At 43.9% G+C, this 27,931-nt stretch overlaps 2 protein-coding genes across 3 annotated transcripts; one reads left to right on the forward strand and one right to left on the reverse strand.

Annotated features, from left to right (window-relative positions):
- The first annotated feature begins 9,216 nt into the window (after positions 1-9,216).
- LOC130205151 (thymic stromal cotransporter homolog) lies at positions 9,217-15,134 on the forward strand. Its single transcript, XM_056432328.1, has 7 exons — positions 9,217-10,090; positions 10,809-10,979; positions 11,749-12,006; positions 12,386-12,557; positions 13,285-13,368; positions 13,481-13,637; positions 14,310-15,134. Exons 1-7 carry the CDS (start codon positions 9,635-9,637, stop codon positions 14,365-14,367), a joined length of 1,356 nt encoding a protein of 451 aa, XP_056288303.1. The 5' UTR covers positions 9,217-9,634; the 3' UTR covers positions 14,368-15,134.
- A 10-nt stretch (positions 15,135-15,144) lies between these two features.
- Positions 15,145-27,555, reverse strand: snx30 (sorting nexin family member 30). 2 transcript variants are annotated; one of them, XM_056432329.1, is made up of 9 exons: positions 27,307-27,554; positions 24,659-24,877; positions 23,335-23,445; positions 23,072-23,230; positions 22,306-22,495; positions 20,469-20,668; positions 19,682-19,771; positions 19,118-19,270; positions 15,145-18,676 (listed from the first exon to the last, which is right to left on the reverse strand). In XM_056432329.1, the coding sequence occupies exons 1-9, from the start codon at positions 27,427-27,429 to the stop codon at positions 18,599-18,601; spliced, it is 1,323 nt and encodes a 440-aa protein (XP_056288304.1). In that variant the 5' UTR covers positions 27,430-27,554; the 3' UTR covers positions 15,145-18,598. The 2 variants fall into 2 exon arrangements, with proteins under 2 accessions (XP_056288304.1, XP_056288305.1); XM_056432330.1 differs by lacking the exon at positions 15,145-18,676 and having other exon boundaries at positions 19,178-19,333; positions 27,307-27,555.
- Positions 27,556-27,931: the final 376 nt, after the last annotated feature.

The following is a 27,931-nucleotide window of genomic DNA, read 5'->3' on the forward strand; positions in this document are numbered from 1 at the left end:
AAAAAAAAGGACATTCTCAAAGCTTTAAATACATTTGCCAAAATAACCTAGATGGTTTAGCAAAACACTATGGCACACCTGCAAAAGGTCATATCTCTCCCAAAACAGACAACTCATCAGTCAAAACTAATTCCTTTTCTCATACAAATAGTCAGTGCCCCCAAAATGAAAAGTCCCTTCGTCATTGTTTAAACACTGCAGGTCAAAATGTTTAGATGTTTTGTCAGTATGGCAGTGGACCATAGAAATATCCCTCATGTGCACATTTCAATCTTGGCTTAGTCCTTTGACACTGAATGGTTCCTGTAGATGTTTTCTTTACAGAATACTTTGTGTATCAAACAGAAAAAAGATTCATTCAAGAGGAGCCAACAAGGTTTCACATCACATACTGTATTGCACTTATACTGCCATGGAAATTATTACAGTAATTTCAAAACAGAAACAGAAAATGTGTACAGCAAAAAATAGTGTCAAACAAAAAGCACATCCAAAATAAAATTAAGTATAGCCTACAGTAGGAAAGTAAAGCAAAGCTGGAGCTCAAAGCTGGAGTTCATCCTCACTCTCCTGCTCATCCTCGCGCTCACGTCTGTCTGGCCACAGATTTACGTCAACATCGCATCTGATGTTCTCCCTTGCGATGCAACGGGGGAAGAATCGCCGTGCATGCCGCAACCATCCACTGCACCGATCTGCCGTGACATCGGCACAAGCAGCATCCATTGCCTGGAGAAGGGACCTCTGGTTTAGAGCCCGATGCTCATACACCCTCCACCACCACGCACCCTTGCTCCTCTTCCTCTTCTTCTTCCTCGAACAGGCAGTTTCCCTTGTTCGTTTACCTGGCCAGGTGCGTCCATGTTCATACTGTAAACTGTGCTGAACTTTGTCACGCCCTAGATATTTGATGGAAGCATTTATACTCCTGGATAGCACCTGTCAGCTAACTAAAATGACTGTGTGATTGGTGATCGGATGTGAGAAAATCCCCCTTGAATAGTAAAGTTCTAGTTGCACCTGAAAATGAAGCCGATGATCCAAGAGATCCATATTATAGTATATATACCATGATGTTTTTCATGGTATTATGTGCCTGAACGATTTTGACAGTGGAGTGAACTATTGTGCAGGTGATGATGGACACAAGGAAATGATGCCAAGATGTTTTGCAGAGAACAACCACTTGACTGAGTAGCAACAGTCGGTTTAGACCAGCCAGATGTATTCAATTGGTAATTGGGCTAACTGAAGGCAATTGTATCTAACCATTTGCACAGATGTGCGAAATCATTTGAAATGTGTGCAAGTTGTAGGCAATTGTACTTGTCATTTGCAAGGAGTTTCTAAAACAATTGCAATTTGATTAAAGGAATGAGAAATTCAAATCTGTTGTGAATAAGTGCCCAGTGGTTTGGAGGTTTGCACGAGTTGTTTTGAGAATGTCATTTCTGTTTCAAGAATTGAGCCAAAGCAATGGAGAAAAACTGTAAAAGGGATATATATATGTATATATATATATAAATATGTATATATATATTATAGGAGGCTGCTGGGAGGCGATGAGGCTGGAGGCGAGGAGGAGGCTGCTGGGAGGCGAGGAGCTTCCAGACGGTCTCTCCAGGAGCTGCTGGACGAGGTGCCGGCTCATGTCTCCTGTCCTCAGCCTCCAGAGGACGTCATTCATGCTGCTGAGATCCAGCGGCTGTGGAGACGTCCTCCTCCATGTTGTCTGTTCTTTGGTTTTGTTTCAATGTTCTCCATCCAGTTAGGAGTTTGGTATAAAAGCATCATTTCATATACTGCCGGGGTCTGTTACTTACTTTCCTATTTTCTATTTTCGTCAATGGAAATCTTGTAAATATAAATGATGCATTGCTTTAGTTGGATTATTTAGAGTGAAGATATATGTTGGTATTTGTTACTGATTGTTGCCAACTGACATGACACATGTTGACGTTTGGCCATTTAGGATGTTTTTGATACAAATATTTGTGGTCATTTAAGCTATTTTTGGCAAAATACAAAACAAAAATATAATTTATGGTTTAAGCGTTTACCTGTTATGAAGATGAAAAATGAGCACTAGCGTGAACCAAGAATATATTACTGACATTAATTATTAAGAATCAACACAATAAGTAAATATAAAAACTATAACATTGTAGTGCATAAGTCTCAACCATTAAAGTTGATTTATAACCCAATATGAGCATCATAACAGTGTTGGCTGACCCAGTAGTTTTGAATAAAAAGACACATATTTAGATTTTGTTGTACATGTATTCATTAAAATCAGGAGATATCAATCTAAATACTGGACACAGTTTACATGAACATACAGTATTCCATGTGACAAATGAAATACTACAAAGCTTTTACAATTATTATGTCTTGTTCAGGCTGAAGCGTCCGTCTTCTCACAGCTGCTTCCTGTGTGGGCGGGGCGGGCGGTGTCGGGGGTCTGGGTGGACGGGCGGGAGGGGGGTCCTGATTGTACCTGTTCAGTGGTCAGCTGAGGGTGACGGGTTGGTTGACGTCCTCCCTCAGCTGGGAGAGAGACAGAGGAGTCCTGCCCTGTGAGACACAAACACCAGACATGAATACGTTTGAACTGAACGACACAACCTTTACATTGTTGTGTTGGATCTGGCCTCCGATGATGGGATCCTATTACTGATACTTCTGTAGTCTGAGTGAGGGATTACTTACTCCGCCCACTAAAAGAAAGGCAACCGCCGCTCTTCATCTGGTCCTGTAGTCCTTCATCCTTCTCATGTGGTCCTCCCTCATCATCTTCTTCTTCGTCGTCGTCAAGGAGATGCCAGGCGTGAGGGAAGGCTGTCCTGCCGGGCAGTCGGGCTCCTCCTCTTCCTGCTCCTCCTGGTGGACTCTTCTGGTTTCTGGGGCCGGAGCTTCTTCAGGATGTTCCACAGCTAAAGAGAGGATGAGAGGACAGGAATACCAAAGGACCGATACGGGACAACAGTCCTGCCAACTGCTATAAGACTATAATAAATCACCTCTGACCATATCCTTCTTAAATTGATCAATAACCCTTTCACTGTATATACACTCTTTAGACTTTGCATTTTCTTTATCATCTAATTTTCTAAAATTGAATATTTCCTTCTCTGCTATTTTATTGTATATATTGAGTGTTTATTCTGTAACCTTGCTTCTACAACCACATTTCCCCCTGTGGATGAATAAAGTATTTGTTCATTGCTCAATCTATCTGTCCATCTATCTATCTATTTATCTATCTATCTATCTGTCTCTGTCTATCTATCTATCTATCTATCAATTTTCTCTCCATCTGTCTGTCTATTGCAAAGTATGTTTTCACGTACAAGGAATGTGTCATGGCGGGTGGTGCAACATAAGACAATAACATTAAACATTAAACAATCAACAAAGTGCAACAATTGTAACATATTACATTTACAGTAGAATATAAAATAAAGTGCACATACAAACCAATAACAGTACTTTAAACAGTGTAAGTTTACAGGGACAAGTGTATTACTTACCTGATAACTTACCTGCGGCCCGGTCCGCGTCGGCGCTGTCGGAGCCTCATTCGCACGAGTCGGCCGAGTCGGAGTCGGATGAGTCTCAGCCGGGCCTCGTCTGGTGGCAAAAGGCCCAAGACACCCACCAAACCCACATACGCATCGTTAAACTGATATTGTGCAACGTTACCTCCCGGGGGCGGGGGCTGGGGAGCTCCAACGTCGTCGGCACCAGCTGCAGGGAAACATTTAAGGATTCGTCATGCCATGAAATATTTCTGGATTACATTGATCAATAATAGATTCAGATTCCAGCTGCTAATCAATCAGTTAGCAGGTCAATGTACAACCGTTTAGACTCGTGAGCCACACCTTCCAGACTAAACAATGATTCATATCTTCTCACTTTCCCCTTTTCAGAACTTTCAATGGTAAAAATCTGTCATATGTGATACCCTCTAAATAAAATATTGTTGTTTTAAATCCACTACACGAATAGTTAACACATAACACAGATATCCAGTGACTTTTAAGACAATCCGGACCTCAAATAATCATTTTACACTGAGAAACCTCCACATCTGTATTTCTCAAACAGGCCCCTTGACATTGTGAACTGTTCAACTATAAACTCAAAAGGTTTCACTGATTTCTCAACTGAGAACGTTTTAAATGGTTTTAAGGTAAGAATAAATCACAAAAATGCTAAATATAAATATGAAACGTACCTCCCGGCCGCGCGTACGAGTGGTCCACCATTCTCCGGCTTCTCGGTGGTCCACGAAACAGGAAGTCAGGAGCTAGAAGGAGATTCAAGGATAACTTTCAGTTAGCGGTCAACAGCTCAAGGAGTTAGCTTCACAGCTCTGGTCAACAAGAGGCTTCAAGCTCGGGTTGAGGTCAAAGTGCAAAGGGGCCGAGGCTGTTTATATAGCCTCGGCCAGGTCGTTACCATGGCAATGCGTGCGTCTTGCTTGCGTGCCCACAACTTAAATATCTGGATCATTTTCAAATTCATCTGAATATGAATACCCTAAAGTTTGGGACCGATAGCTCTGAGATAAGGGCCCCAAAAACAGGTCCATGCAAACGTTATGGTATACACAGATCTCACGGACAGATGCATTTGATAAAAAGTTGAATAGTTGATTGGACCTGTATGAGGCTAACTCTCTTAAGGTGGTGATAGTTTACTGGTTTTAATTAATGTATTGTCACCTAAAGAAAGAAAATAAAGGAGCGTCACCAGTCTTCAGGGTTCCGTTACAACGCCTATTGCAGGCGAAACATATAAAATAAATAAAATATTTTGGGGGCGGCTGTAGCTCAGTGGGGTAAGAGGGTTGTCCTGCAACCCCAAGGTTGTCGGTTCGATCCCGGCTCTCCCCATTAGTTCCAAGTCGAAGTGTCCTTGGGCAAGGCACTGAACCCCCAGTTGCTTCTGGGCGCATCACTGCAGCCCACTGCTCCTTAATAACTAAGAATGGGTTAAATGCAGAGAACTAATTTCCCCTTGGGGATTAATAAAATATATATCTATCTATCTATCTATCTATAATAATAAGTAAGACTAGAGGACGCTTTTTCCAATTCATAACAGCATTGTAGAAAAGAGAGACAACAAACCGCAAAGATACGTTGATTAGAGACGTATTTGTACGTCAAATACAAACGTAATCTGGAGAGAAATACGTTTCAGTCAAACGTGACTGAGAATTACGTTTTAGTTCTGGGAGGACGTGATTTCTGTGATAAAGAGTTGGTTAAACCACGCGCGTCATGACGCACCGTGAAACATGGCGATATCAACCCAACACGACCACAGTAACCTCTTTCCTTCATAACTCATTATTCTCCACTTCACGAGGTGCATCTCAGAGCGCGTGCAGGAGACGCTGGAGGCAGCGCGCGCTCGTGCACTCCCATCAGTTAACTTAACAAACAAAGCACCGCGACAACGAGCGCAGAGCATGTCATGTTAAATAAATCACTTCAATATGATAAAGTAAAAGGAGCAGATGCGTGTACAATAAGGCCCGTTTCAACGCTCACAGAGCAGCTCCGGGTCACGCGCAGGCCAGGTCAGGTGACGCCCGCGCGTTCCATGTGGTTACCATGGTGCCGAGTTTATGCATTTTACAGTTTATTTGAGAATTTTATAAAAATGGTTCAGGCGCCATCTTTTTTCTGTAATTACAAAGTTACATTTCGACTTTTAATGCCTTAAAACACAAATAAAAGGGGTTTCGAGGCTTTGCACTAATTGTCAACACATTCCGGTGCACCTCCCGAAATGTCCAAGACAGTCCGCAGCTCAAATCTCATTTTACACGACGAATCATCGACTGAGTGTCACTTCTCACAAAATATGTTTTCCCCAAATTTCCTGTCAAAAAGTTTCACTGATTTCTAAACTGAGGACACTTTTATGGATTTAAGGGGATACATTAATAATATAAATGCTAAATTAAATGTAGAAATGGTCTTACCTGCGCACAGTTATGGTCCAAATCACAGCCCGGTCGCTTCAGCAGGGGCTCGTCCTCGGCTCTCGGTCGTCGGAGGGCCTTCCTCGGGGTCTCGGGTCTCTCGTAGTCCGGATCTCGTGTAGTTCGGTTCGCCAACAAGTTTAGTTTCCAACAAAAAGTCTCAAGCAGTGCAAAAGTCTCAGAGTTTCCTTCACAGGTTTGGGTTCACAGGAGGATTCACAGGTGAGGTCCGCTCGCGTCAAAGTCCAAAGTGCAAAGGGCAGAATCAGAACGTCCGCGGCCTTAAATACCCTCGGTCCGGTTTCCATGGCATTGACGCACGTGCGTGCGTGCGTGCGATTGAGCAATACAGAGAGACATATTAATTATTTCCCCCATGTTTTTTAAATATATATTTGATTAATACGAGTTATTATTATTATTATTATCATTATTATTATTTTAATATTATTATTTCTCAGTGATATTTTGCTATTCAGTACAGCTGTATGAGCTGTAAAGCCAAAATGGATGCTAAATGAAATATATTATATTATATATTATTATCTTAATATTTAAGAGGGATCATTTACAGTTAAAACATAAATGTCCTCATTTGATGCACTGCACCAGATTGTAGTTTCAGCTAATTAGCATCTGTCGTCTCTTGACAGACCATAACACACATAAAATAATAAAAGTTCAGGGTGAGACACACTGCAACAGTATGAAAGAAGAAAACAAAATTCACACAATGCGAAGCTACAGATAGAGAACATTAAAAGTAAATATAATATAATTTGTTATCGTGGAATGTTGTAGATTATAATGATGATCTCGTTGTAATTAATCACGCAACATATGGAGCCTTATTATTTGCTTTAGTTTCAAGTTTCAAGTTCAAGTTTTAGTTTTTTATTGTTTATCCTTTTTATACAAGTATAATCGGTTTATTTAAATTATTGTGCAAAACACCGACAGTAGCAAGCAGAAAAAAAAAAGAATGAGAATAAGATAAATATACTATACAAACACACACACACAAAAAAAGATATATATAATATAAATATATATATAAGAATATACATAATACATATATATATATAATATATATATAAAAATAAAAATAAAATATACACTATTTATATATATATATATATATAATATATATATATATATAATATATATATATATAATATATATAAATATACATAAAAATTATAGATATTCACAGAATATGTTCACAGAAATTGTAATGTGTTGGTGTGGGTGTTCATTCAGGGTCCAGATCCAGCTACTTGGCCTGCCAACTGGCCTGACTGAAGCACTTGATACTGCGGTATCGCTGGCCTGACGGCCTGCTGGGTAAACAGCCTCAGGCCGGGAGGGTTATTGTCTTTCATCATCCGCTGGCTCTGGCCACGCTTGGTTTGGTGTATATGTCCAGAGGGTGGAGGGCTCACCTCCAACGATGTACTGTGCCGACTGCACAGTGGCGTACTAGCACCAAAACTCGGCCAAAGCCCCGGATGTTTTTCATTAGGCCAACAATTTTCAACAAAAAAAATAAATAAATTTGGTCAAAAAGTTAACACCTCCAGGTCGCACGTGACAAAACCCACCCAAAGGAGCGGAGTCAGAGCAGGCAGCAGGCGACAAGCTTCAGGTCTTCTGTCTCCTATGTCTACACATTTCACTTCTGTCTGTCTCTGTTCTACTGCCCGCCGCCCGGCTACAGCATCGGCGCGCACTGCCCTTCGACCGACCGCGCCGCGCGCATCATACACAGCACAGCAGAGCACAACACTCACTCAAAAACACTACTAGTAACTCTGGGCCGCCCACTCGCCGCACTGGCCTATAGCTATCCATATAGCAATCCTACGCACCGCCCTCCCGCATTCACCCTCGGTGTGCCACTACGCCCAGGTACCAGCAGTTCCGTGGTGAGGTCAGAGTACCAAACCTGTCTATGGTACCTCATGGTGATGGTTGTGAATATGAGGAGCCCTGTTCATGACAGTGCCCTAGTCGGTATGAATGGCGGCCGCGTCGTGCGTGTTTCTGGCTGTGTCACGTGGTCCTGGTCCCGTGGTCCTGATGCCGCCCCTGGTGAGCCTGGTGCTGTTGGAAGCTGCTGCAAAGCCAGTCTGTGCCGTCCTCCTATGCTGTGTCTGCCTCTGTGCTCCTGATGATCTCCTGTAGTCTCCTTGGCAACTGACGTGCTGAGAGGCTCCTCTCAGGCTGTCACAGGCCAGCCAGTGTCCCACCTCCTCCCCACCTGTCGTGCCCGGGTGATCAGCCCCAATGACGTTGATCATGGTAGATGCTTGGATGATGACGTGGAGCTGTGCATGGCCGAGCAATGTGGGTGTACAGGGGTAGCAGGCTACAGGGCTCAGAGGCTCGCCCCTGGAGGGGCCCCGGAGGGGCTCCGGTCGGCCTGCTGAGGGTGCCCATCCTCACCACCTGGCGCGCGGCGGCGGCCTGCCATGAGTATCCAGCTGCAGGCACAGGGTAGAGCTAGACCTCTGACCTGTGTTGAGCTGTGTCGAGGAAGGCTGTGTGAGCAACCTCTGAGCTCCATCCAGTTAAACCAGCTGGCACAACAGTTCTCCTCCGCTCAGGGAGGTGAAGGTGCTCAGTACCGCGTGAGATGTGGGGTGGTGTCTGCGATATAAATTGCCATGGTCCCGAAATGCAGGCAACATGGAACAATGGAATGTCTAACCAACCTCTCAAGCAACGTCTCTGAATCGAAGTGAGGGCCACGGTACTCAGGGTCTTCAGAGATGGTGGGCATTGGTTGATGGGAAGCTGTCAATGGGACAGGCTGAAGCTCTCAGGAACAACAGCCTGGGACAGGAGAGCCAAGGTTGAGTTGCGAAACAGGAGCCCGCGCCCTGCTCAGTGATGTCCCTCGCCGCCGCCTTGTCTGCTGGCGTCGCCGATCCGGTTGAGCCCCTCCACGCAAGGTTTGAGCCCGCACATCTACTTCTACTTGATGATTGGCAGATGGATGAGAAATAGATGTCGAGGGCTTGCAAGTGTATGTATGGTCTTCTGACTAAACACTTCATTTATTTGACAGCTATACTTTTCCCCTCTCAACTTCTTGAAACTGTTAAAGAGGTCAAATGATTACTGTCCATTATTTTTTTTAGTAAAGTCTTCAGTCCATTTGTTCTTCTTCTTTAAACAAATAATCAGTATTTTGTTTCCTCTGTATATTTAGTATTTTCGCATTAGTATTTAGTATTGTTATTGTGTTTTATTTGTATCTTTTATTAATGCTCTAATGTGCACCCGCTGCTGTGATCCTGACATTTCCCCACTGTGGGATTTATAAAGAAATATCTAATCTAATCTAATCTAAAAAACAAAACACAGCAATAAACACATGTCTTTTCTTTCTGGAAACAGAAGCGTGGAGGCCTGTTTTGGATTAGCTCCAAAAGAACTGTCATCACGCAGGGTGGTTTCCTAAATCTCCACTTCTCCGTTTCATCACGCCTGTTTTGGTAAAGAGGAGGAAGTGTGTCGGTGTTATTTCTCCCTGCGGTGCTTTAACTGTCGTGACTCGGAGCGACACCAGAATGATTTAGGTTGATCGAGTTAGTCCTCCAGAAGGCGGTCAGTGAACGTCTCACCATGGTCACGCGGAGCCTGTGCCAAGGCGCCTTCGCGGTGCTCCGGAGGGTCGAGCCCACGCTGGTGCTGGAGCAGCTGGGCAGCTGTCTCTTCGCCACCGCCCTGCAGATGGTGGTCAAGGACCGCTGTGTTAACGCCAGCCACCCGGACGCCCAGACAGCCATGTCGGACTTCTACATGACCTACAACCTCATCGACGGGCTGGTGCCCATCCTGCCCACGCTGCTTCTGGCCAGGCTGGGCGACCGCGGCTGGAGGAGACTCCCCATCGCGGTGGCGCTGGGCGGGTACGTGCTGCTGAGTCTCGCCCTGCTCCTGGTGGTCGTCCTCCGGCTCCCGCTGGAGGTGATGTTCGGCGGGGCGGTTGTCCACGGTCTGTCCGGCGGCTTCGGAGCCTTCTGGCCCGGCGTGATGACGCTGGTCGCGCTCTCCTCCACCGCGGCGGAGCGCTCCAAGGTCAGTCGCCCAGACCCGGTGCTCAGCTTTCATGCAACAGGTATAGGCTGGCTTGTAGGCTATGAAGTTTATATGTATTATTAAACCATTAATTAATTGCCTCTGCCTATTTGTTCATTACAAATATGCATACGGAAATATGAATATATGAATGTAGTTTGAACCCGGGCCCATTTCTCCTTCAAGTAAAATTATAGAGGACATAAAATAGATTAAATATACCACATATAACACATTTATGACATTGTTTTCAAAATAGTGTCAAATATCTGAAAGGTGTTACGTTGGGCTTTAATGGTAAACTGTTTGTATTAATAGTTTAAATTAATATAAGTGCTCTTTTAAAATAACATTTGTAAGGACTTTACACCAGGTTCAAGGTTCACGGTTTTTTATTTGCCATTTGTGCCTAGACCAACAGTCCAGACACATTGGAATTGTTTTGCAGGGCTCTTCGAGTCAACAGAGGTACAAACACTATACTAATAAGAAAATATAAAAATATAAAAACACACTGTACATAATCAGGCATAGTCATTACTTTATAGGAATGCTTTAACCTGACCAGGATTAACAGAAAAAAAGATGTGTTTTGCCAAAAACAATATAAAAGTTTTGTTTTAAGTTGTAACAAGTCAGACCACCAGATGAACCTTTTTAAAAGAAGTCACGTGTGTGTGTGTTTGTGTGTGTGTTTGTGTGTGTGTCCGTGCGCCAGGCGATGATGACGGTGGAGCTGCTGTACGGGGCCGCCGGTGTGGTGGGCAGCCTGGCCTCCGGTCACCTGTTCCTGCTGTACAGCTCCAGTTTGGGCACCGGGACCGTCCTGATCGTGGTGGGCGCGCTGCTGCAGCTGCTCGGCCTCGCGCAGGCCACCTTCCTGCTGCAGGTCAGCGCGCACCTGGAGCATCGCTCCGTGTTCTGCGTTGCTTATGTTTGGGATGTCTGGCCCCGCCCCCAGCGCCGCTCTCCTTGTGCGTCATGAGGAATGAAGCTCGACAGGTTGCGCGCGCCCACGTGGACATTTCTTGATCCGTGGATCAAGTGAAACTACCTCTATTGCAGGGGCGTTTGTAGGATTCAAAGAAAGGGGGGCTACGCCCCGAGTGGAGTGGCAAGATAAGGCACGTATGTGCGCTCATCGCACCGGAACATTTTTGGGGCCCCGGATATCCAAAAAGCATGTTTTTTACACTTAAAAGAAACGCTACGGCCTCTTACTAACCTGGCAGAGACACATGCATACATTGGTTCTATAAGAAAGAGTGTGATTTTACTCACTTACAATCAGTATGAGAACACAAGAGGAAGCCCCACTAAAATAGGCCTAACAACGCCCCTGCTCTTCTGCTCTCTGATTAAGAAGAAGAAGAAGAAGAAGAAGAAGAAGAAGAAGAAGAAGAAGAAGAAGAAGAAGAAGAAGAAGAAGATGAAGGAGAAGGAGAAGGAGAAGAAGAAGAAGGCTTTTATGAAGAGCCACAATAAAATAATGTATATGTCGACACTGGGATTGACTGCAGTAAACTCTGAATTTAAAGAAAAAGAAAAAATATTCAATCATAACTACAGCAGTGTCATATCACCATAACCGCATGTTCAGCTTTCGATCTTCACATTTAGCCCACACATTCACTTGTCCCCCCTCCCATCAATTTAAGGTGAAACCCGAATCCCACCAAGGGACAGAGGAAACCAGCCACCTCCTTCCTGATACCTGTGGTGAAGTTCCCAGTGAGGTTCCCAGTGAGGTTCCCAGTGAGGTTCCCAGTGAAGTTCCCGCTCCTGTCGAGAGGAACCGGGTGAACATCGTCCTGCTGGTTGCAGCCGCCATGCTGTACGTCTCCGCGGTGGGCGGAGCAATAGAGATCCTGGAGGTCTTCGTGCTGAAGGAGCCCCTCAACTGGAGCGCCACTCAGGTGACAGGTTGCCATCGTACGCTTTGTATGCTTGCTCTTGTATTTGGAATTGTTTGTAATGATTAGACACCGCAACATAGACTGTGTAAAACTGAAATGAATTTATGGCAGCTTTAATAAATAGACAGAATTCTTATCAGTGAACTGTCGGTTCCCCTTACACAGGCTGTGTAGAACGCTCAGTAGAACACAGTAGATTCATACAGTAGATTATATAAATGGTGTACAGTGTCCATTGATTTAATGTCGCACCACTTTGCATTTTTCTTTCTCCTCTTTCTCGTATTTTCCCTCTTTCTTCTCCCGTTGAATTTTCTCGTCTGCGGCCCCCAGTTTACGTCCTTGACCTCGTTTCCTTTGGCCTCTCCTCCTCCTCCAGGTGGGGTACGGCCATGCTGCAGGCTGCACCATCTTCCTCACCAGTTTCCTTGGCGTCATCGTGTTCCGCCGCTGCGTCAGCGACACGGCGCTCATCCTGATGGGCATGCTGTCGTTCGCCTCGGGGATTTACTTCATGTCCTTCGTCAGGACGACCTCCATGTTCTACCTCGGTGAGGCACCGCTTGTGAGGGATCGAGACTCAGGGACATTTGAACTCTATCCAAAAGACAGAACAACAACAAAAAAGCAGTTCAAGCAACGGTTTCTTCCTGCTGTCTTTCCCCCTGATGGAAGCCCAAACGTTCACTTATTAGAATACAACAGAAACATACACCATATATCATCTCTGCCTTAAAACCCATTCCATTATAGAGTATCATCAGGCTGAATGCTGGAATAATGACGCTGTTTTTATGCAACTGTCATTTACTCAAATGTATTACGCTGGGTTACTTTGCCATTCGAAGGTCAACACAAGTCATATTAATTATTCTGCCCATTCAAATTGGGAAAGAAACCCACCATTGAAAAAAAGGAATAAAGAAATCAGTATAATAAGACCAAAAAAACAGAAAAATGAATATACAAAATCAAGTCACACTAAAGTATAAAAGTCAAAAAGTTATTTGTGAATTGTGCTACAAGAAATTATTGTATATCAAATTAAGTCTTACAAAAAAGTCTCCAAGAGGATATGCCAGAAATTTGGAAAAAAATCATGATATAGTTTGTTTGAAAAGCGGTGGACAGAAAGCCGATGGAGCGTCAGTGTCTCCCGTCGCAGGTTCAAGCGAAACAAAAGGCGTATTGTATCGCGGACGTGGATGAGATGATACAAACAGGACGTTGAGGAGGAAGTGAGAGCAGAAGAGTTAATCCATGTTCCTGTCTCCGCAGCTCGCTCTCTCAACTTGTTTGCTCTGATCCCGATGCCCACGATCAGATCTCTGCTCTCACAGCAGGTTCCAGCTTCCTCGTGCGGTGAGTGTGAAACCTGTGTGGACGTTTGCAAAAGCACACACACACACACACACAAAGAGATGTATGAGATACGCTGATATTTAACTTCCCTCTGGGTTCTCCTTCCCATCAGGTACCACTCTCACCTACATGCAGATAGCTCTGAAGTTTGCCGGCCTGGCGTACATCCCCGCCTTCACTAAGATCTATCAGAGAACCCTGGACTGGTTCCCGGGCTTCGTCTTCACGCTCTCCAGCGTCATTACAGTACTGGGAATGATCCCGATCAGGTAGGAGTGGCTGGTATCGATCTGCTGGCAGTGATTGGTCTATTCCTACCACGGCTCTCGAGTTGTTCAGTGCTTGGAGGTTTATTTTTCACTTCTCAAAATACAATTCAGAACTTTTTTTAAATTTAAGAAAATGAGATTAGTCTAACAATCATTATAGAGGAGCACTATTTACAGTGTAAGCTCTGTAGTTCAATACAAAAAATGGTATTTAACCATTTCCATTTCAGTTAGTAAATTAGCTTAGCTTATAGCATAAAGATTGGAATTGTATTTATATTTACTACAATTATAAATGTTTTAAACCTACTCGTACATTATTGTTCTTTAATTCTCAGAGAGAATCTCAAAGCACCCCATTTTATATTCACAACCAATTTGATCTATCCACCATTAAGATAAGATCACATTAAAAGACATCTGCTGCCTCTACATGGTCGATGTCTGGTGTTGGTAAACTCACTGGGACTTACTGGGACTGAAAAACACACCCTGCCTCATCTTCATATATATTTAAAAATTAAAAAATATACATAAAAATATATATTTGAAGAGATATATATTTTTAAATTATGTATATTAAAAAAATAAGATATATATATACTTCTTTTTTTATATATAAAAATATCTAAATATATTTATATAATAATGACGTGTATTTCTTCCCTCCAGCATTTTCGGCTGCAGATCACGTCAGAAGCGAAAGTACACAAGGATTCAGGTCGACTGATGGCACCGACCTCGCCGGCCGCGTTGGGCCCTCGGCAGAGGCAGATGAAACGGGCAAAAAGAGGAACATAACTTTACTCTCACTTCCTATTTTGCCGATATTTTTGACCCGTCAAGAGTTCCCAAGCGACTTTGCCTGTTACGGGCCCAATTTGACAATAATTTCGAAATTATTCAACTTTTTTTTCACCAGAGATTTAGGCAAAATGTCATCCACCAATGGGATCGACTTGAGAAACTAATTTGTTAGACTCAGTCATATCCTCAACAACACGCCCACGGTGATGTCCACATCGTGTAGACGTGTCAGTAAGCGTGTCAGACATTGTGAGCATATTCTAATGGATAATAAAAACGACTGACTCATTTAATCGAGTTTCCTGTTGTGAACCGGCTCAAACTGAATCCCATTAAGCCGTAAATAGAAATTATGTTTCATACCATCGTGTCTCATACTCCACTTTCCAGTTTATATTCTGTGACTGCGTGTCCTGGCCTTTACTCTGAAGGGTTATGCACATTTTAAGAAGCACGCACACACACACACACACACACACAGGGCTGCTGTCAATGGGTTATTACATCTCAGGTACAGCTTATGCGGGTTTATTACGAGTTTGGAAAATGTTAAACATTTGCGGCGATGAAATGAAGCTGTAGGTTTTGTAAAATTCAAGTTTTGAGGTGTGTCAGGGGCATTTTGATCATTTGACTCAACAATTGCTGAAGACAAAGAAAATGTTAAATAAAGAATAAATAAAAACAGAACCGAGCAGACAAGTATGAAACACATTCTTTTTTATTATTGGTCCAATATATCAAAAAAAATAATTCGAGGTAAAGATAAATTGCATCAAAACAACATCAATATACAAGCTTATTTATAATTACAACAAGATGTCATCAACATCTGAATGTACAATATGGACTGAACGTAAACAGTGCACACTGGGGAGGAACATAAATTAAATAAACTAAATGTACATATGCATAACTAGTCAGACTTAACACCCTTTATTAACTCAGGTTTGATTGATCACATTTATCTTGCTCTGCAGATTCTCATTAAGTGTGAGTCTGAGATAGGAAGAAAAGACGGGGACATTTTGGCTGAGAAACATTTGATTTGGATATTAAAAGGAAAACAAAAAATGCTCCGACTATCCCTTTTTACAGGCGTGTTCAGTGGCATAATAATAATAACTCATAATTGTCCCCGTTTGGAGATTTAACATTAATCAGCTTTGCAGACTTTCCCTCTTAACATCACAGAACCAAGTCACGCCTCCGGACTATTAATGCTCATATTTGGCAACTGAAAGAAGCGTGTTCAGTTTTCTTTGTTGGAGTCGGAGCGACATATATATAGTGCAAAAGTAAATCAGCAGGCACGCAGTTAGAAATGTGGATTTCACAATGGTTAGAAGTTAATGTATCGGAGAACTATTGTTGGGGTTCCAATGAATATACAAAATTATAATAAATAAAAGTTTAATTGCTGAGATTTTGTTTAGATGCATCTACAAAATCCCTTCTAAAGTCGACGTGTTGCTGTAATCTTCACGTACTCATTGGGACACCAACAATGATCCCCTGCTTCTTTTATAGAAAAATAGACTCAGCTGTACCATATAATTCAGCTTTACATTTGGGTATATTGAATATACAGTATATGGTTATTAGAGCAAATATAAATTTAAAATCCCTTCTCATGCTCAGGCCCAATGCCACAAAAACTAAACAAAAAGCACTGCCACAAACATCAGAAAATAATATAAAGGAAAGCGGGACATAAGTGGCTTTTTATGTTCTGTTCGAGCATTTTTAAGACTTGCTACATTTCCTTTTTATCAAGTCCATATATTCAAATGTATTTGGGTTACAGTGAACATTAGTTACTGAAATATGAGGAAATGAAACCTCTTATTGTCATATTTCTTATCGGGTTCCAGAGTGCTAATATTAAAAAAAACAATGATTTAAAAATGTTAAACGGATATGTCTGGTAAAACAATCTGTTTTTAAAGCTGCCCAGTGGAATTATTTTTGTAAACAAAGTTATGTTCACATTCAATCGGAGTCTTTGTGTGTTTCTGCACACACACACACAATGCTCCATAGTGCTCCTAGTCAAAAACAGATGAATTACTTTTCTGAATCCCTGCTCTTGCTAATTCAATAACAGTGACTCTGTCTTTGAGGTTTGGATGAAGTACATAAAAAAATAATCTTTGTTTGTATAATTTGGGACGATGAACATGAAAAGGGATGGAAAATGGAGAACAGAAGAAAGCAAACAGCTCGTGAATTAGTAGTTAGGGGATAGAAATGGATGTTTTTCTGTACATTATATGCAAGAGACACAGAGGCTTTGTTTGGGTTTCCAGAGCCCTCTTGGCTCTGTGTGGTGGATGTTTATATTTGGGGGAGGGGAGCGTACCATCATGTAGCACCAGTGCCTGCGTAGTATGACGACACTGGACCACATCGACTCAGAAAGCTTCTGTCAATCGTTCGGCTGTATTCAAAAACATATTCATGCCGGTTTGTCCTCTGCTAGTAAGAAGAAACAGTTTCCGTTTTGTGCTTTTAAATACACTCAAGGGGAAAATAAGAAGGATAAGTAGAACTGACAAACCGGCAGGCAGTGTAATAAATCCAGTTGCCACAGTTCTTTCTCAACACAGAGGGCTCAGCATCGAGGAGCGTTCAGGGACAATCTGACCAAAGGCAGTTAAAAAAGGGACGACTAAATCGCAGAGGCCTCGAAGACCACATGACCCGAAACCTCAAATGGGCACCTAGTTTCTGAAAGACATCCAATTACGATGAAGAAAACTCTTTATCAAAACAGAAAAGATCTTTAAAACTAAAGTTGTTTTAGTCCAATGAAATGAACAAAAGCGAGAATCAGTCTTTGTAAATGTGGTTCTGGGAAGCTCTGGTCATCATTGGTGGAGTTTGCACTTCAGGCTTCTAGATCACCAAGAAAATGAGTAAAGAAAGAAAGAAGGTTTCATTCATTTTTTTAAAAGGCAATAAATGACACTTAACTCCCCGTGTTCATGTCATTGGGTGAATCTGCCTGTTGCGCCATTTGGCATCCTCAACCAACAGTCAGTGTTTGCCTGTAGAGAGGTGAAATCCCTCCAGCAGATAGAACTGGCCTTGGCACAACAAACAAACACAAAGGTGACATCATGAGAAACCAACAGAAGTGAAGTTATGAAACTATCATCATGTCAACCACCAGGTGGCGCTGCAACAACAGAAGCACACAAGACCCAAACAAAATCCCTCCCCAGTTAAAGGGAAACCCACTTTGCTTTTGGCTTCATTTCGTGTCCATTCATCCCTTTCTTTTTTCTCCTACTGACGTTTCCATTTGACGTGTTTTGCTCAACCTGCTGCCGTTTCTCTACTTGAGGTTGAACACAACTTCGAAATCTCTGATGACGCGGTGTCAGGTCACGAGATGAGTTTCATGGCGACAATGGGAAAAACCATAACAAAGATAGGGAAAAACCATAACATTTATGAACTCTTGTATGTATATATATATTTTTTAAAGATCAACAGTAATGGCAAACATGAGTGTATGGGCTGGAACCTGAAAAAAACAATCACAGGAATGACCCTTAAATTAAGTATAATATGCTAGATTTTAATTTACAGCCGATATGGTGCCGTTAAGAGATGAACGATAATTGCATGTGTATTGTTTGAGTGTTACATAAAATAAAATAAAGTGTGTTTTACATCATGACAGGAGTAAATCTAAATCTTGGGGATGCTCGGACTTCATACTTTCACACTCGCGCAACATTCTGTGATCTCAACGGTTTTCTTCGTCGCCACATTATCCTTCACATGTGGCTCAATGCGAACATGGAGAGCGCGACAGGCAGGGAGCGTGACGCCTCTCTGAGGCTGCGGTTGAATAAAAAACACCAGGAGCATTGGCAACCGACTGTAAATGGAAATATGAAGTAGAAAAGGGAAAATGTCCGTACAGAGCCGGTCTCCCAAGTGTCCAAGAATGTACCAGTTGTTACCTCCTATGCAGGTCAGATCTCGGAGAGACGACTCCCCCCTCTGTACAATCATCTCACCGGAGAACTGGGGGGGGGGGCAAAGTCCAGCAGTTCTAATCTGCCACCTGGTTGTTCCTTTTCCTTGGCACGAGAGTGTGTGAGCGAGAGAGAGAGCGAGCGACCGACGGCGGGAGGATTTCAGGTCGTCTCGCTCGTTTTGCCTTCAGTCTGTTTGTCCTGGAGGAGAGTTATGAGGGACTCCCACGCCGCTTGGCACTGCAGAGGGTGGAGATGGATGAAGACAGCGTGAACACATTAAGTGGAAGGGAAAGAGGAGGATGCAGTGATTCAAGAGAAATATCTAATCTGTTGCAGCTTTGTGTAAATACAGCATTCACCCCCCCCCCCCCCCCACAGGTGTTTGTTTTTTGTGCGTTATCGTGGGAAACTTGCAAAGCGCGCATCTCTTTTGCCGGCTTGTAAACAGCGGCCGTTGGAGGTCTGTGCTTTGGCCCAGCTCCGATGTCAACGCGTCCACAACAGAGAACACGATCCGTTTCTGTTTGGACTACAGCGTGAAAGTGTTTGGATCAATGGTTACGAGACCGAACTGAGAAACACACCACGAGGCCGTTACGACTTCCCGCAGAGATGTAAAGTCCGATGCGCGCGCGGCGCTTTCTGGTCGGAGCGCTGCTTCCACAGCCGCCCGCGTACCTTCTCGTAGTGGTTGATGTTTTTGTCGGCCATGCCGGTGAGGAGGCGTTTGAAGTCGTGTCTCTTGTTGCCCTGCCAGCGCTCCCAGTCGGCCTTCAGGTCGGCGTTGAAACACTCCACTTTGTCCTGGCACTTCTCCACCTCGAGCGGCATCTACGGCGAGAACAGAGAGCGCTACAGCTACAGGGGACATTGCCCTACGCTACAGGGTGCAGCCTACGCCCGGGAGGTGGCGGTGGTGCAGGGGGGGGTTTGAAGAGGAGGGTTGCGTTAGCGATCTGGGACGTTTGACAAAGTGACAGAAGACAGTTCTCCCTCGAAAATCTTTGTGGACGTTAGTACGCCGGCGGCTGGACGAAACATATCCAGCAAATCCAATAGAAGCTAAAAGTCTATTTTTCTAAAGAGATTATTTAGCATCTTTCATTATATTTTCCAGTTCAATACTCATCACAGAAAATAACATTGTGAAGTGAATTCTGTGAAATACCGACACTCAAACACACTCAAACACGGCGATTTGACGGCCTCCGTGTGGGCGGCGAGAGGAAGGAGGCGGCTTACTGGCGTTCGGTCCTCCTGTTTGCGTAACACGGCGGCTTCTAGTCGGCCCTCGTACTCCGCCTGGCTCTGGTCTCGCTTCCTCAAAACGTTCTGCGATCAACCACAAAACATCAATGGTTTGATTTCGGCTGTTATTCGTGTGTTTTTTGTGTGGTGTTGATGCACGCGATTCTCAAACAGAAGAAACAGGAGCCGCTCATAGCTGGAAACTAAATACATAATAATGATTCGTGTGCGTGGGAAACAGTTCAAAAAGATCTTGTCAAAAAAACTAAATAAGTATTAAATCATAGAGAAATAACCTATTGCCGTCTATTTGTCAGAGACGTTCCAAAGTCACAGTTTGAGTTGGGGTATGTTTACCACTGTGTCACATGTACATATTTACAAAAATCTATGACGTTGATAAGGGAAATGTTTTCAATTGACTATATGCCTTGTGTATATATTTTTTTTCCTTTGTATATTTAGTATTTTAATATTAGTATTGTGTTTTATTTTCACTTTTTATTAATGCTTTAATGTGCACCCGCTGCTGTGATCCTGAAATCTCTCCACTGTGGGACTAATAAAGGAATATATAGATATCATTTAATATGTATAGAAAGGTTTTAAAAAATGTTAAATAGATTTTGCTTAACTTACATCTGGGTTCTGTGTTGTATACCAGCTGCTGGCCATAAGGGCTCCTTGATAACAAGGTTGAATATCTGTGCTGCATCCAGCTGGTTAGAACACCAACTAAACTAAACTAAACGTCCTGTGCTCCAGCCCCCGTCCCTCTCACCTTCATGGACTCGATGTAGAGGACGTACTCTCGGAGTACGGGCAGGACGTCCTGGCTCATGCCGTCCCCCAGGTCCTCCAGCGCCGCGCAGCACGTCGTCACGGAGCCGCCCACGCCCTCCAGGGGCCGCCGCAGCTCGTCCTCCGACCCCGCCCAGCTGGCGTACACGGCGCCGTACTCACGAAGCTCCGTCAGGTACTCTGGCGGGGTTTAAAAAAAGGAAGAAGAGGATGAAAAACAGAAAAGAGGTGGTTCGACGAGAAACCCGGAAATAGAGACGAGTTATGCTCTTATTTTTCTTTGTACAATTTCTTCTGCTTTTTTCATACTTCTTAATGACGTGTGGACAAACTGTGTCAAGATTTGAGGGCCGAGCAGCGAATATTTGATTACACTGCTGAAGACCAATAAAAGCTAAATGTCCTCCCTTTCCTCACATGCGATATGGAGCGATTGGCATGTTCAATGGAAAAATCTAGCTTGCTAAATTACACATGGGGGTGATCGCTAAACACCGGGCTGCTAAGTGAAGCCTGCACAGCCTTTGCTCTACTTAACACTCTGCGTCAGCTCATAGATCTTCTTTATCTACAGTTCCCCCCCCGAGGGTTCCAACCTATCTCCCGGAATAATGTGGAAACAAGGCTCTTTTGTTTGCGCACATCATATGTAAACGCTGAACCGATGGGGACAGCGAGCGCCTCACACGGCAGGTATTTACAAGATCGCATGACGTGCACGAGTTCGGCACTTATCGACCGTGCACCCACGACGCCAAAGGTCTGGGGCTTCCTCCTCTAAGCAAACACTACAGCACTGAATCATTACTGCAGATGAAGTCACACAGGCCAGTTACAGCCACCTGGGGAGAGAGCGACTGCCTGCATGACGCGAGCCGACCGCAAGCACGATGTCACTTAGGGGAGACGAAAAGCTGCCAGTGGGTCTCCTGAGAAGTACGAGAGTATACAGAGTACTACTTGAGGTCATTCGCGATGGTTTCAAAATGTCTCTTCCTGGTGCCTAAAAAAAACCGTGTCATGTAGAAGTGGCTTCGGCTCAGATCCAATGCAGAGCTGATCCAGTACGAGAGGTAAACGAGCAGAGAATCGGTCAATGGAAGAGCAAAGTCTTGTAGCTTTTTGCATTCAATAATCTTGTTTTAATTTATCCATTTATTTATTTACGTTGCACATTACCTTCGCATTGAAAATGCGGAAGGTTATGTTTTGATCGCCGTGTATTTATTTATTTGTATGCGAGTTATTCGCAGAACTCAAAAAGTATTGAACCGAATCGCATGAAATTTGGTGGGATGATTGGTTATTATCCGGGGACCATTTGATTAGATTTTGGGATCAATCGGGTCAAAGGTCAAGGTCATGGAAAGGTCAAAATCTTTTTTTTACCATAGCACGATACATTTGTCCAATTGGCATGCAACTAATGCCAAAATGTTCATAATTCAATGCCCAATCTTGTGATATGCGAAGGTATGCGCTCTACCGAGTGCCCATTCTAGTTAACTAATATTTTGGTGTCAATATTTTCTCATTTGGTAAGTTTTTCTTATTAATCCCTCTTTACTGCAAAATTACAATCACATTAATTATCTGGTTTAGAACAATTTTCAAGCCCACGTGCAATAATATTGAAAGGATGATTTAGCACGGGGGCTATGATATTCAACACGGGGCTGATGATATTCAACGGAGGTCCCTTTCCATATTCCAATAGAACTAACAAGTGTCCAACTAAATAAAAATAAATACAAACTGGAGGCAGAATCATCAACCTGCAGGTGATACAGGTTCTCTCAATAGGATTGTTCCGGTACCCGACTGCTCTTTGAGGATCCTCTGGGCGATGCGGTCGATGGTTCCCAGCTTCTGGTTGAAGATGTCCAGGTATTCGCCCATGGCGGCGAACTCGGCCGGCCGCGCCCGCAGCTTGTAGCCTCCGGCCGCGTGCTTCACCGACTCGCCCACCTTGCTCAGCAGGGCCAGACCCTGCCGCTTGTTCAGGTCCTGCCGACACACGCGGTCGAGAAGCAAAGGACATCGGTATGTAGCGATGCGTTCAGAGCAATAACACCTGGTTTGTTTTTGGATGTAAACGTGGAAATTACCCAATTTAAAATAATAATCTAATCCACAGATGTTGATATTCAATATTTTTCCCTACAAATAATGTGCTGACATTTTAGGATTCTATCGTCACCCATTTTAAATTTTATATGGTTTATGCTCCACTTTATTTTTCTGAATCCAATTATCTTACTGCTGCAACAACTTTATTTCCCCACTGGGAATATAAAGTCTTTCGTCTCAGCTACTTAGAGACTGATGACAGATTACACACAGAAAAGGAAGCAGTATTCTCTGGTGATGCATTTTACTGAAATATCGCTGCTGAGATTATTGTTGTCCATAATAACACGCACTATGACTCGGGTGCTGCGTTAAATGATTTGCATGTGGCAGGAACGGAACCGACGGACCGGAATGTGTCTGCGTGTCGATTGTCGTGAGAAATCAATAGTTTTCTTGTCTCTAAAAAAAAAAAATAAAACGATGAACTTTCCGACTCTGCGCCCGCCTCACCTTGACCGTGAGGAAAGTGTTTAAATGAGGGTTGAAGGAGAGTACGGGGTGGTCGGCCGCCCGCTTCAGGAACTTGTCGAGAGCTTTCATCCTCGTCTCCACGAACTCCTCTGAAAAACGATCCACCACGCCCTTCATCACGAACTTCTCTGGCAACGGCTGGAGAGGAAGAGAAATAGGAGGAGGCGGAGCAGAGAAAGTACATCAGGCGCTTCTCAGCGGAAACCAGGACGACAGCGTGCGCTGCGGCTCGTTTGACCCACAGGGATGAGGTGGGTCGGCTGGCTGTCCTCCAACTTGATCCGGAGCCAGTCGAAGTCCTGGTAGCGCCGCCGCAGGCAGTACTCCGGCAGGTCGAACTCGACCCGCGATGTCTGAGGAAAACAAACACGCACGCAAAACAAGCATGTGCTTTGTTAGCTGGGAGGACACAGATGATCAATTACCTCCTAAAAGAAGACAGCACTCGAGGACACCGTTCACATGTACACAGTAGTTTGGAGGGCGGGTGTGTCCCTAGACGTCTCAGCCAATTTAGGATAACTGTACATGCCGAGTCACACACACACACACAACAACCCCCTCATGCTCTCAATTAACAGTCGGTGTTCATAGTGGGCTGCGATATTTGTCCACGGCCTCCGAGCGTACATAGCAGCTGTCGTCCTGATGCGACCCGGCAGCTCCTGGCGGCGTCTCCCTCTGAATCCGTTCCCTTCATTACTCTGAAGCTACGACTCTCCGCTGAAGGTCAGAGCACAGCGTAGCCCCGTCAGGCTAAGTGGCGCCTCGGAGAGCTGCTGCTGCTCCGTTTGCTGGCAGACAGACGTGAGGGATGGAACAGAGCGGCCACTTTGAACACAGGTTACTGAATGCATCCGCCCTGTGGAATATACATCTTCTATGGGAATGATGTGACTTCCTAGTTAGAGTCCCGTCATTTCCATCCCGCCTGGGAGGAAAAAATGTGCCAGAATATGTCGTGATTTGCATGTCTGGGGTTTGAAAGCGCTGCCTCCGCTAAAGCTTTCCGACCCTGGAGGTGACACACTGAACGGCGTGACTGTGAACCTGCAGCCTGGATGAAGTGAGCGAGTTACAAAACAATACCCTGAGGTGGTTTACCTCCACCACATTGGAAGTTTTGCACGTTTGAGCCCATTAAAAATACTCATATTGTGTATTAAGATTACAGCATAGTCAAATCAAAACTGAAGTTTCTTGCATACATTATAAATAATTAAAAACGTTCTCTCATTGCACTTTGGCATAATACTTGCCTTTAACACAACATCAAGGAGAGGTTTTTTTTTTTTAAACGATCATGAAACAACCAAAGATGACAAATGGGGGGGAAATAAAAAGAATGAAAAGGAAGACTAAAGGCTCACTGGGCTTGATTACCAACTCCAAACCAAATGGTGGAGCGATAATAATTGCATGCTTTGAAAACGGTCGGCATGAACTATTGATTGGGTGGCTGAAACATCGTAAGCAAACATTACGACCCCTTTCGTGTACGACAGCCTCAACTGTCCTCTGAGAGCCAAGTGGGCAGTGTTACCATGACACCAGCCAATAGCAGACCTTGGTGGAGACCCTGTAGGTGATGTAGGTCTCCATGGTGGACACGTGCTTCTTTGGGTCGTCGACCGTGACGAAAAGGTCCCGGGTCTCCGCGGCCTCGTCGTAGGGGTCTCCGGCGTCCGCTTCCAGATCGTCGTCCAGCTGCAGCCGGTTGAACAGCGACGACGTGGAGGCGGGACTCGGCGTCTCAACCGGCGCGCCGTTGGTCAGCGCGGCTTCCTGCGCGGGGAGAGACAAACGGTGACGTCAAACTCAGATGCTGCAAAAACAAAGAGCCGATAGATTGATGGCCGATGGCGGTGCAGTTGTTTCAATAATGTCAATGGGGCTCTTGTGCGCACCCCGCATAGTCGGACACGACTCCCAGCCCTCTAATTGAATGATGGACGAGAGGGAAGAAATGGAGCATCTGTGGACTGGGGACGCTTTTTGATAGCCCTGAAACAAAAAATGGATTTCCAACTGTGGGAAAACAATGCGTTGCTCTACATCTCTTGGTTGATGACAAACCCAAAAGATACTTAATTTTGTTTCTCTCCATTAACAGATGATGACTACTTCAGAAGGACGGATACGATTTCCTGTCGAGTGCAGCATCTGTTTAAATCAATCTCACCATCAAACTATAGATTATTCCAAGATGACACACTTAAACCAATGACACATCATTTGGTGTGAAATATGTGCCATCGACTTTTTAGAACAATTGTTAAGCGCTTTCTGGAGCAGCAAGTAGAGAGCAACAGCAAATGTGCCCCGCAGGCTCCATCCCAACACAGCGAGAGCACTCAAATTACACTATAAAAAGCAAATAACTGGACTAAAGTGGAGGATGTGTGTTACGCCTAAAATCAAGGGACAACCAAAGGATATAAAACAGCACATCTCTACAATGGATTGATAGAGGCTGTTACTGCACACTTAGAAGGGACTCTGAATCTCGTTTAGCAAACAGAATGTTGAATGTAAAAAATAAAAATGGGTTAACATTTAACAAATGCAGCAGGGAGGCAAAACAAAGAGTCAGCAGGGCGGCTTCATTAAAACTGGATCTGAAAATAAAAACTCATCAAAATGTCTCACTGCAACATTTACAGCCACATTTCATAGACCTGTTGTCATGTGAGTTGTGTGTGTGTGGGGGGGGGGGGGGATGTATAAATGTAATAAATATTATTCTCGTGATGAGGAAGGGGATATAATGTTGAACTCTGCTTGTCATTGTGACACTGTGATCGAGCTTACGCGTTGCCTTTCAGGGCTTAAAGGTCATTTCAAAAGATATTGGCCAGAGTTAGCTGAACACCGTGCATGTGGTTGGTCGTCTTATCCACATTACCATCTTCATAAGCCGCTTTCTCAGCAGACATTTTGAATGGTCCAAGTGGGAAATCCTCAGGTGTTACGAATAACATTAATGATGGCTCTGTTGGATTCAGAAGGCCCAGGTGGGACAAACAGTGAGCCAGCATGCATGAATCCATTATTAATTTGACCATTTACGCCCTTGTGCTTTTCCTGTCAAAAAATATCTCCGGTGAAAGGGGCATATTAGTTGACAGCAACCTCTGCTTCAGGAAATAAGATAAGAAGCGAAGACTGTATCCTAAATACCGAATACATGAGTCCACAAAGGGGTTACAATTCTGTAAATGCATTTCATCAAAATAAATGTTAAATCTGGATCGGCAAAATCTCACAAAATGACAAGATATTGCCTTTTAGATCTAGTAGTTCTAGTAAAAAGGGTTAAACATGTTTTTTTTAAATCCTTTGAAAGAAAATCTGATCCATACTAAAGAAAGAATCACTTGTTCCCCAAGCCTCATCGTCGACATTCCCATCCACCTGTATTGAAGTGTGTTGACAGGCGGTTTGATTATTGTGCTCACAGAGCTTTTGCCTCCTCGGTTTACGATCTGTGACATAAACAGGATTCACATTTTCAATTAGTGTGGTGGTTCTTTTTACCTCTGGTTGTCTTTGGCTATTCATGAATGGACAAACAAACAAGAATGCATCAGAGCATCTCTTATTGGCAATAACAACTGCACAATATAAGTGTGTCACGCTTCAGTAAAACGACAGAACCAACGCTTTTTGTTTGTTAGTTTGTTTGGTATATCCTGTCGGGATGTCGGGTCCCTTTTCTACTAAGAGTAACGAGAGAAATCGGTTTTCTAACCAATAATATGTGTAAATAGGAGTCAGTACAACGCTACACGTGTAAACAAATCATCCAATTTAAAAGGTCTGAACACATTAACCTCGCGTTTGTATCCTTTGTGAGCATCGGTGAGGTCATTCGCGCTCATTATTTTTGTTTGTTTGAATTGATGCAAGTCCCTTGACGATATATAACGTGAACTAGCCAATACACTGATTTTGGTTTCTGAAAATGGCTTTCATGAAACAGTGACTCAAACAGTTTAGTGCAGGCTTAAAAACAATGCTTAATCCAGTTAAACTTCCATCCCTTTGCTCCTATTTATTTAACTAATGAGTTTAGCCACAAGTACTGGGACCAGACTGAACACAGGTTGGTGTCACCGCGTGTAGTTTGCGGTGTCGTGTGGTGAAGCGTCCTCCTCTCTCCATCTCCACGGTCTGTATCAAACTGGTCTCAGAACAGCCCCGGCGGACCCTACCGTGTCCCCTCCAACGGCGACGGAGACGGAGAGCTGCTCCTCGGCGGCGGATAGCGGGTGGAGGATCTCCGCGATGGGCTTCTGCCCCGAGCTGGCCAGGCATCTCGGAGCACCGGCACTCATCCTGCGGAAGGCGGGAAGATGTGGCCAGGTATTTGGGGACAAGAGCTGTCCGGTTCTCCGCAGTTGATACGTAAAGTCTCGAGAGAGGAAGGTGTTTTTCTCCGTTCGGGGTCTCCTCAGTTGATATGTTACACCCGCTGGTTGGTTACTACTGTCAGCTGACTCCCATTGCGCAGCTCCGGAAGTTAAACTACACGAACCCGGATGTAAACACATGCATCACGTGATAATAGGCAACGAGTGGAATACTGAAGATCGTCTATTAGGAAAGTTGGTTCACTGTTATTAAAACCTCTAACACTGTTCATTTGTAATCACGTTTTTAATCGTGTGAATTCCCGCAGCACAAAAAGCTCAGGAAACATACGAGACATCATGTAAAAAGCAGACAGTGTGGATTAAATACAAATACAAATGACGAATTAACTTTAGCAGTTGTACAGATATTTTAGCTCCATCTCCTTTTTTGATCAACCACACCATTGTTCAAAAACAATTTAGT

The sequence above is a fragment of the Pseudoliparis swirei genome, chromosome 15, assembly GCF_029220125.1.
Source record: "Pseudoliparis swirei isolate HS2019 ecotype Mariana Trench chromosome 15, NWPU_hadal_v1, whole genome shotgun sequence".
Lineage (NCBI taxonomy): Eukaryota > Metazoa > Chordata > Actinopteri > Perciformes > Liparidae > Pseudoliparis > Pseudoliparis swirei.

What these genes read in the sequence shown, in the direction of transcription:
- LOC130205151 (XM_056432328.1), top strand. Translation starts at nt 9,635, where the DNA reads ATGGTCACGCGGAGCCTGTGCCAAGGCGCCTTCGCGGTGCTCCGGAGG. An exon ending in CCGCGGCGGAGCGCTCCAAG is followed by an intron (nt 10,091 to 10,808) that starts GTCAGTCGCCCA and finishes TCCGTGCGCCAG; the next exon opens with GCGATGATGACGGTGGAGCT. An exon ending in TCAACTGGAGCGCCACTCAG is followed by an intron (nt 12,007 to 12,385) that starts GTGACAGGTTGC and finishes CTCCTCCTCCAG; the next exon opens with GTGGGGTACGGCCATGCTGC.
- snx30 (XM_056432329.1), bottom strand. Translation starts at nt 27,429, where the DNA reads ATGAGTGCCGGTGCTCCGAGATGCCTGGCCAGCTCGGGGCAGAAGCCC. An exon ending in CCTACAGGGTCTCCACCAAG is followed by an intron (nt 23,446 to 24,658) that starts GTCTGCTATTGG and finishes TGTTTTCCTCAG; the next exon opens with ACATCGCGGGTCGAGTTCGA. An exon ending in ACACTTTCCTCACGGTCAAG is followed by an intron (nt 22,496 to 23,071) that starts GTGAGGCGGGCG and finishes GTGTGTCGGCAG; the next exon opens with GACCTGAACAAGCGGCAGGG.